Source organism: Sinocyclocheilus anshuiensis, unplaced genomic scaffold (genome assembly GCF_001515605.1).
Source record: "Sinocyclocheilus anshuiensis isolate Anshui unplaced genomic scaffold, SAMN03320099.WGS_v1.1 scaffold3285, whole genome shotgun sequence".
Classification (NCBI taxonomy): domain Eukaryota; kingdom Metazoa; phylum Chordata; class Actinopteri; order Cypriniformes; family Cyprinidae; genus Sinocyclocheilus; species Sinocyclocheilus anshuiensis.
Window position 1 is genome coordinate 39,245 of NW_015555959.1, and position 11,033 is coordinate 50,277.

The 11,033-nt window shown below is 38.7% G+C and overlaps 1 protein-coding gene across 1 annotated transcript; it reads right to left on the reverse strand.

The window, feature by feature from the left end:
- Positions 1-4,858: 4,858 nt before the first annotated feature.
- On the reverse strand, positions 4,859-5,952 carry LOC107675983 (GTPase IMAP family member 7-like; the record flags this gene model as incomplete). The annotated part of the gene is made up of 1 exon (XM_016470501.1): positions 4,859-5,952. A coding segment is annotated over one exon (1,094 nt), but the record flags the coding sequence as incomplete, so codon positions are not given.
- Between the last annotated feature and the right edge of the window lie 5,081 nt (positions 5,953-11,033).

Here is an 11,033-nt window from a genome sequence, read left to right on the forward strand (position 1 = left end):
CCTCCACTAGCAGTGCAGGCTACACAGGCTCTTCAGGACGTCACAACCCCACCCCCTTCCCATGGCCTACAGCTACGGCAGCTGAAGCAAATTGGCCTCCAGCTCCCGTAGCAGATGCTAGCGTGAGCACGCCTCCGCTAGTGGTGCAGACCCATCCATAGCCCTTTCCTTATCCCACTCCCAACCCCCTCCCCTACCCTACCCATGGCCTGCAGCCCCACCGTCCCAACCCTAGCATGAGGCTGCCTCCGCTAATGGTGCAGGCCCCGACGCCCACCATTCCCCCTCTCTTCCCCTCCTTCCACTCCCGGAGCCGTCCCAAGCGTGAGCATGCCTCCGCTAGCGGCACAGCCCCATCCCCAGTCCCTGTTTTACCCCACCCTTAACCCTCTCCCCTACCCATGGCCCCCAGCCCCACCATCCAGCTCTAGCGCGAGGCTTCCTCAGCTAGCAGCAAAAGCTCCGACGCCCACCATTCCATCTCTCCTTCCCTATGTTTTGCCCACTCCCGGAGCCGACCAAGGTGTGAGGCCGCCTCCGCTAATGGCGCAGGTTCTGGCGCCCGTTATTCCCTCTCTCTTTCCTGCTCTTTCTTCTGATCTCGCCCCCTGAGCCGTTCCAAGCGCGAGCTTGCCTCCGCAGGCGGTTCTGGCGGCTACTTTCCCCACCCCCATCCCCCATGCCCGCTCATCCTACTGTCTGTCCCCTACCTATGGCACCAAACGTGGTCGCTGGTCATCAGAAACCTTTAAAAGCTATATCCGATCTGACCGCTCACACATCAAGGAAGTCCACCAAACCCTCATCAGTCACCCCCTTTTTCCCTAGTCCATCCCTGCCCATCTCCATTTAGCACCCCGCTCCTGCAGGAGTTTTCAATTGCCCCTTTTGCCTCAAGTAACGACTGCTCCCGCAGGTACCCTCCTTCCGCCATGCCCCTACCCATCCCTCCGACCACTCCCGCATCGGAATCACCCCCTTTAACGCCAGTCCATCCCTGTTCACTCAAACTCCCGACCCACCACGGCTAACCCCCTTTTTAACATCACCTAATCCATCTATAACGACCCATCCCCACTCCATCCATCCCAACAGCACCCCGCTCCCGCAGGAGCTTTACCTGTATTTCCCCACTGCCGCAGCAGTGTCTGCTCCCGCAGGAGCCTTTTCTGTATTTCCCCACTGCCGCAGCACTGACTGCTCCTGCAGGAGCCAGCCCATCCCGGTTCACCCGAACCCTTGACCCACCATAGCCAACCCCCCTTAACATCACATAATCCATCCACAACGGCCCATCCCCACCCCAGCCATCCCAACAGCACCCCGCTCCCGCAGGAGCTTTACCTGTTCTTCCACAGAAGAAAAATTTTCTTCCTAGATACTGCCGCAATAAATGTATACCAAAGGACGTCCAGCACCCCTCTAACATTAAGCCTTGTTTTGGGGGGTCATAAATGCACGTATCTGGCTGCTGTCCTGGTTTAAATTGCTTTTTGGGGGAGTGCTTTTGGGCCGGGCTGGACACCGAGCTCGGACCCCTCTCCCCGGACGGGGTGGGGGTGCCCCGGGCTCGGGAGTCTTGCCGAGCTCGGAGCCCTCTCCCTGGACAGCACGCCAAATATGCATAACCTTTATTTAATTATAAGAAAGTGTGAACTCATGAAGTGATGTTTATAAACAAATTTCGGGAGGAGCACGCACAGATAATTAACACGGCCAGTTCATCATTAGTGATTACACCATTTATCCAATCAGCGCAAGAGAAAACTCCCATAAATAACCAAGTACGTCCTACCTTCGTTATCTCTCGACTTTCAGCATCCCTCCGCCACCCCGACCCCGCACCTTCAGCATAGTTTCTACCCCAGCACGGGGAGAAGCACTCGGGGGGAACACTTTTGGCCGGGCTGGACACCGAGCTCAGACCTCTCTCCCCGGACAGCACGCCAAATACACATAACCTTTATTTAATTATAAGAAAGTGTGAACTCGTGAAATCAAGGACTCCATGGAAGAAAAAACAGAAAGAAAAAAAAACTCCTTCAGGTTCTTTTTTAGGCTTTAAGCAAAGGAATGAACGAATGCATTGCTGTCCCTCAAAGTTGTTTTGTGTTTGATGAGAAATAAAACCAAAAGCTGAAGATGTTTTTGTACCAAACAAACAAACCAACAAAATAAGCGTTAATCTAATAACAAAATCACATACATCAAGCAGAGATGTTTGTTACCTTGTTCTCCCTTAAACCAGGAGCTAAACTTATGAACCGTAAAGTCCATGAATCGACTGTGTACCCGTGCCTTGTTTAGCGTTCCTTGCTTAGCATGCTTTCTCAGCGTCTAACCCAATAAGGTATGCACGTCATATATCCGCTGCGGTCAGTAAATGCACTGTCAAAATTAAAGTCCTGAACCATAACCTATTACATTTAACAAATCGAATCATACACAAACATACAAAATAATACAAATAATTAAATAATTAAAAAACCACAAACAATAAATAACACACCACATCAGGGTTCGTTACACTCCCACCAAATCATACCATGAATATAAACATGAATGATTTCCAGATATAAATGCCCTTAAATTCACAGTAAGTAATCATTTTATACAAAGCACAATTTTTAAATCCCTTAAGAAATTATGTTTTAGTCACACTGATTGTTTTCTATTAATAGCACCAGCTTTTGTATTGGCCTTTCAATTACTGACGGTTTATCAAGACGCTTGCCTTTCATGTCAAGTTTTGAATCACCCAGATGTATTCTGGCTTTTCCAACTAGGAGAGGTCGCTATTTCCAGCCGCTCCCCTATTAATTTCACCGTAGTAGGACGTGCATTCTAATTCATTAACATTATCAAATAATAAATGAAAAACTGACCATGAAAACAGTATTTTCAAGTCAACAGGGTAAACAGATTATCTTTTTACCAAGTTCAAGCGGATACCCATATGTTTGGAAATCTGTATTTTATTTAAATCGCCATCACACCACTGCTCACAAGCCTCAAATTTCAAAGGTGAATTTCATAGTCGTCAAAAGCTTTTTGCCAAATGCATGACAGAAATGTTTGCACTGGACTATGTTCTTATTGGGGTTTCCGCGGGTCTTTAAAACGTCTTCAGTTAAATTGTTTACATTTAAGGCCATGCAAACTCTTAAATAGTACAAAAAGTCTAAATTATAAGAGGTTTTTGGGGACGGAAAGACAAGAATTGCTATATGGATTAATATGACGATTAAACTTCAAAAGGCTACGATTTCACTGAATAAACTTGAGGCTGCAGTCAGCTTTGTGTACTGCGGTTACCGGGGAAACCACTATATTTCTGCAGTTCCGAAAGTGACACCTGCTGGCAGAGAACAAATTTGCTTTTTCAATAAGCCCATCTGCTATTTTTGCTACCGTCTCCTCGTGTGTGTGCAACGTGACACCTTTTAGGTTGTTTTGAGAATGTTCTGTAGGCTACTAATCAAAAAAGGACCTCTGTATATCTGTTTGTTGCAAATTTACAATGCAATTGAAATGTTTACATTGGCTTGTCGGGGTAATATTTCTGTCCACTTACAACAAAGTTTTCCTTGGTAATATTTCTGTCCACTGACAACAAAGTTTTCCTTCTGAATTAGCATAACTGCACAAGTTGTATACTTAATAAAATCTTTAAAAACAAATGACATTAGTTATACTTTCATTTCCTTCAATAAAAAGGAAATTGAGTAAGACGGTGTAAAAAGTGTGTGTACGTGGATTAGTAATCTGGCCCCTTGGTATAGAGGAGAAAAAATGCTGGCCCTCGTCACTATCAAAGTTGCCCATCCCTGCAATAAGGTATACACGTCATATATACGCTACGTTCAGTAAATGCACTGTCAATATTAAAGTCCTCAACCATAACCTATTACATTTAACAAAATCGAATCATATTCACAAACATACAAAATACAAATGATAATGAAATAATTAAAGAACCACAAACAATAAATAACACACCACATCAGGGTTCGTTACATTCATATTTATTGTCATCATTTAGAGATTAACATACAGACAAAATGGAACCGCTAAACAAAAAAGATCACCTTTAAACAGAGAAGTATATATATTATTTTAAAAGCCCATTAAACATCACATGACAGGACAAATTATCCAAATGGTGGAATACATTCATTGATGGATTAGATTCAGTAACATTATTGGTAAGAATATAATTGTGTATAACATGAATTATGTTAAAGTTTAATCTGTGTTTCAAATCAAATATTGCAATCTGTACAAAGTCTGTACAGCAGATTTATTTTCCATTTTTACCTGAAATTTTACATACTGTATGTCAGCTGTGCTGGTAAAGTTTGCTCTCCTAACAGCCAATGGGAAATCAGGTGGCAGTAGACACAAAGATAATAAGAAATAAAATAATGAAATAAATCTGACTTCATCTGATCTGAAATAAATTAATCTCCTGCATGTGACCTTAAATTAGTTATTTTGTGTGTTTTTGCACCTAGAGTGAGACGCATTAGTGTGTAATGTTATGGCTAGGTAGGTCAAGGATCAGCTAGACTCTAGAGTATATGCTCTATTATTTGAAAGACAATATTTGCAACTGCCGATGAAGTTGTAGTCTCTTTGCTACTTAGGTTAACACATATGTGTGCTACATAGTTACCGAGAGTTAATTTAATGTTTATGATTTAGCTACACAAATAATTTCAATAGAGTAAATTTCATTGTATATTACGAAATATACTTTTTTAGTACACTCAAATTAAATGGATTGATCCAGTTGGTTTCCTTAGTTGAATTGAGCTCTCCTAACTTGTTGGTAATTGCTGTGGATGAACAGTGCCAACTACCGCTTCACAAAAGCTCCACCAGAAGCAGCACCAACAGCTCCAGCAACACCTCCAACAGCTCCAGCAACAGTAACAGCTCCAGCAACAGCTCCACCAACAACTCCACCAACAGCAGCTCCAGTTACAGTTCCACTTTCAGCTCCACCAAATACAGCTCCTGCTACACTGCCACCAATAGCTCCCCCAACTGGACCACCAGTTAGAAAACCAGCTGCTATGGCTGCCATATAAATTTGATACTTATACATGGATAAAAACTGCAGAAAACCACTGCTTGGTTCTTCTTTTTTACTTTCATACTCATTTCTGATACGCTGTTCTGTTTCCTTTCTCACTTTCTCAGTCTCATCTTGTAGTTTTCTCTCATTTTCCTCTCTCTCTTTCTGTTCTTCCTCTCTCTGTTTCTGTTCTTCCTTTCGTCTTAATCTATGAGCATCTTGAAATCTCTGATTACTGTAGTATCCTCCTCCATTCTGCTCTATCATTGTGTCAATCTTCTCCAGTAATTCATTCACCTGCTCTCTGTTATTCTGATCTCTGTTGTTGAAGACTTGAAATCTGCCTCCACACTGACCAACTAGATGTCTTAATGCTTCATTCTCCTCAATGAGCTCCTCTACAGACTCTTCATCTAGCTGATCTCCATGAGTGAAGAGAATGATGGAGTATTTTAACACCTCCTGACCAAACAACATCTCAATCTTTTGAGGAATCTGCTGCTCCTGTTCAGTGAATCTCATATTCACAGGAAACACAATGAGAAAAGCATGAGGTCCAGGACTGGATAAATACATGCTCTTTGTCATCTCTGTCACAAACTGATCATGGCTCACCTGTGTGTCAAAGAATCCAGGAGAATCAACTACAGACAAAGATCTGCCTGAAACAGTGGCATGTCTCACTGTGGATTCATGGGTTACTGCATTCATTCTCAATGCAGATCTGAACACTCTCTCTCCTAGTATCATGTTTCCAGCTGCACTTTTCCCAACACCAGTTTTACCCAGAAGAACAATCCTTCTGGATAAACGATTTGCAACAGGAATATCCTGACTGTTGATGGGGATTCTTTTCGGTGGATTATGTGGCACTGTATATAAGAGAAAACAGATCAAACAATCACTAATTTTACAACATGTACTTTGCTGTGCTACCTTATACTACTATAACTTATACTAATATACTGCAGTTAACATATAGTAAATACCAATTCTGGTCGCAGATAAAGGACACAATATCACTGCTGCTTAAAGTCACAAACAGTACACAATACATTTCACATTTTAAGACACTTTTTATATGTGTCATAAAAAGTCTTTACATTTTATCTCTAGAGAACCAGGAGAAACACACAGGTGCCCGATTCACATTTCTTGAGAATTTCTTCTCATTTCTTCTTAATCCAAAACTTTTACTCACTCTTTGCGCCAAAAAATTCCTGTATGTGTCACAAGGGGCCAGCAGTTTACAGCCTTTTCCTACACGGTGTGAGTCAGAAGTGAAGCTCCCTGGCAGAAAAGACAAAACACACATTTGTAAACATATTTGTTCCCTCTGTTTTTATTATGTAGCCTAGAAATAAAGAACATTAACATGGCTTACAAGGAAAAATATGTAATTGAAAAAATTAATAAATAAACCATAATCATAGTTTCTGCCAAAAATAATTAGGCATTATTTTGTTAAAGGAAACTACGCAAAAGCTAAAAGTTAAAATCTATTTATTAAAGTAAAGCTTTATATATCTGGCGGAATAAAAGTAAACAAAAATAAACTTGATCACACTGGAAAAAACTGTAAACAATTAGAAGACAAAAGAGTCCTAGTGTTGATTATGCAAATGTCCAGCAAACTGTAGGTGTGTGTCATTATAAAGTTTCCTAGTGTAAGTGTGGTTAAAAGAAACTTGGGATGTGACATAAGTTGTTGACAGGCAGAATTCATACTGGCACGTTTTGCAAGGCTATCTGAATTGCTGAACAGATGTGAAGAATAGTCTGTATTCAGGAGAGATAAAATGTTCCATGTTCACATTTACATGCATGTGACACGTTTATCCTTTTATCTACTTAACTTTAATGAATCAAATCACATTTGTTTAGAACTCAGTTTGCATATTTTGTGTAGGCTAAATCTCACTGGGGTTCAGAATATTTATTTTATTCCCACATTAATTTCACACGTCTAGTACAATTAGGTGGGGTCGTTTCGTATGTACATTTTATTTATTTATTTCATTTCACAGCATTGTTTAGCTATGAGTGAAACGCAGGGCAGCGGTCTGAGGACACGAGTCCAGCTCCGGTGGGATCGGGTGGTAATGTTATGGTGCAAACGGTATAACACAGACTTAAATTACTTGTAAACATTTGTTAAACAAGTTTAAATGTAGGCAATACTGTATGCATGGATATGCTGTAACAACTAGCCTATAGGCTACTAATCGAAAACAAAGGAACACTGTAAAAAAAATTCCGTAAAATTTACGGTAAAAAAACGGCAGCTGTGGTTGCCGGAATTTTACCGTAAAAAATACGGTAGCAACATTTTAGGTTTTACGGTTTTAACTTAAATTTACAGTTAAATACCGTAATTTCATTAACTGATATAATGTTAATATACCAACCTATTGAAGTACTGAAATCTGTTTTGTACCTTTGTAATACACTGATAACCACCAAATGCAGGTGGTGATGAGAAAGTCACATGATGAACCAAAGCCCATCACAAGCAGCTTTTAAATAATAACATATATTGAAGGTGCACAGTGTCATTCACACAAACGCTAAACACCATCATGGTAACACACATGAAACTGAAATAATGCAATAAATATTAATTTAGCAACATTAGGTGTAAGTTAAATTCACGGTCATTTTTTACAGTGAAGATATCATGCTGTTGATATCACAAAGATATCACGAATGCTTTCATTTTCTTGAAATAATCATTTCTAAACATTCAGGTTCTTCCTCAGTCTTTCCTCACCTGTTTGGCATGGTTGCTCAGTACAATTCATAAAAGTTTAGAATGTGAATTACAAAGCTATAACATAATTCTAATAGCGGGAACCGTTTTAACACATGGTGCAATTGAACACAACATGCCTCGTCTGCGCACCTGGAATTAAAACATGGCTATTGTCTTCTGCTGGTTAGCAAGACATACCTATACTGCTAAATAACACATTGGAGATGAAAACGATAGCAGAATTGTCCACTTTTATATAAAAACTGAGATGAAAATTAACTTCAGTAAGAACTGTAGCCTACTTTTGTTATGGTTAAATGTTCAGCGATATCTTCCAAGATTTTCTAATTTTGGCGCATTTTTCTCTCTCTATAGATTATTGAGAGTGCTTTGACAAATGAAAGATTATGGTAAACATATTAAATGTAATTTTGATTTAAATAAGTCAATTGGTAAATAAGGAATTAATGCATATTAAACAAATTGTCAACCCGATTAACAGACTTTAAAAAATGTGTTTTAAATGGTAGATTAATGAGTATGAAGCAGAGACGTACAGAGAGTTCCTCGGGGGCAGGGGCTCAAATGTAAAATAGGGGCAATGTAAAAAAAAAATACAAATAATTATAATTATATATATATATATATATATATATATATGTCAAAAGTTTGGATACATTAGCCTACTATTTTATATCTTTGCAACAAGTCACTTATGGTCATCAAGCCTGCATTTATTTGATCAAAATTTACTTTGATAATAAATCAGCATTGCATAAAATATATTTTAATGTTGGGAAAACCTTTGATACTCTTTCAGGATTCTTTGATGAATAAAAAGTTAAAAAAAAAAGGACTGCATTTATTTAAAATATAACTTTTGTAACAATATACACTACCGTTCAAAATCTTGAGGTCAGTTTTTTTTTGTTTTTTAAGAAATTTGTTTTTAATTAAGCAAGGATTTGTTAAAATTGATAGAAACAATGTAAAGATTGATATTGTTAGAAAACATCTCTATTTTGAATAAATTCTATTCTTTTTCACTTTTAATTTATCAATGAACCCCAAAAAAGTACCACAGGTTACAAAAAAAAGCAGCAAAACTGTTTCCAAAATTGATAATAAATCAGCATATTAGAATGATTTCTTAAGGATCATGTGACACTGAAGACTTCAGTAATAATGCTGAAAATTCAGCTTTGCATCACAGAAAGTATATTAAAATAGAAAAACATTGCAATAATATTTCACAATATTACCGTTGTTTTTTTTTTGTAATCAAATAAATGCAGTCTTGATGAGCATAAGACACATCAGAAATGGTAATATAATAAAGTCCTTTCACGTCACCATTTCGCCATCCTACACTTCACATAATAGGCGTGTAGGTGGCACTTGGGCTTCATTAACTATAGTTTCATGAAATAGTAAACGGTGTAGCCTACCATACATAAATATAAGTGAATTGAATACTGATTACCATTATTGCGACGTTTGACGCTGCACGGTTTTGTGCAGTGCTTTTGTAGTCATTTAGCATCCATTTCCTCAGCGATGTAATTTGATTTATAAAATGAGGCAAACCGCAGATCCAGATCGCTCCACAAATGTAAGCTCGTCTGTCCATGTAATTTTCAACTGTTTTATGAATAACGGAAAATGACCGCTCCACTTCACATGTCCAATGAAATTAGAACTTCTTGCGCCAGATCACAATTGGCTGATGTATTATACATGGTATGAAGCGGCGAGAGGAGGGAAATAAAGTGGGGGAAATTACTTCGTGCGTCTACAGTATAAGGTGAGCCGACTTGTTTTCCTTTGAAATAGCCGATCTGCACAAATAAATGATACATTTTATCATATTTAACTTTTGAAAAGAGGCTCACACTGTTACAAAACAAGTTGCTAAATATTCATATGACCCTCTTCATCATATCAGAAGTCTTGAAACTACAAGTATTGCTTTTTTCACTCAAAAAATGAGGTGCCTACTTTCAGATAAATGAGGCCTACGACAAAAAATGAGGTGCCTACTCTCAGATAAATGAGGCCTACAATTAATTTGAAGCAAATATAAATACAAAACCAGTCCTAAATGAAAGATAAGAAGTTGACAAAAAGATTGAATCCAATCTTTGTTGATAATATAGCATAATGAGTGATTTATAAGCATTTTTTTGAGGCCGGGTCCTTTTTGCTCTGTAACATGAGTGTAACAAGGTGAAAAATCTCCCCCAGAAAAGTATGAAAATTATCAAAACATTTTTTAGAAGTAGTTATACCCTTTGTGAACGAAGTCACAAAATTTCAGTCTAATGCGATAATATTTACTAGTATTTTCGGGAAAAATAAATTTTTTTCAGAGCAAAAAGGACCCGAACACCACATGAGGGTTAATGGAAGAAGTACAGGTTACCAGGTATGAACTGATTTCTTTCATTAGCACGACAAAGATAATGATGGAAGGCATCAAGGAGGAGCTGAGAGGACTGAGACTCACTGCTTTGCAAAATCGTTTAGTCTTGGACCATCTTACTGCATCTCAAGGGGCAGTTTGTGTGATAGTGGGAGAAACATGTTGCACATACTGTATATTCCTGAAAATGACGAAGATGGACATGTCATAGAAGAAGGGATCAAGAATTTGACCTTCATGTATGACAGATAGGGAAACTACTTCAGGGTCTTTTGGGTGGGGATGGTTTAAAGGTATATTTACTAATTTGACATATGTGATGCTGATGGTAATTTGTACAGTTTGTTCGGGCTTCTTGATCTTGTGTTTATGGCCATATATAATGGCATTGATTAGAAATGCTGTGGCATCTACCTTCCAATCTTCTACCGCGGGGGACCAGACCCGTCGGCCTCCACCCCCGCCCCCGCTGAACCCGATTTCTACAGAAGGGGATCAGGATGTGAGGATCCTCAAATGCAAACTGTGTGTGTTTTGCTTCAAGACAACAACCACACATTTGTGTTGTTTAGCTTTCTTTTTTATAATCATTTATTCTTCATTCAAAACGTATAATCATTTATCATTTAATTGTTTTATTACTCCATTTAATCATATAACCATTAAAAATCATCATTATAATCATTTATATACTCATTTCATTGATTTATTGATTGATTACTCGTTTATATTGTTTTTATTATTTCTCCATTGTTGTCTAGTCTTAGTGTCAGGGTTCT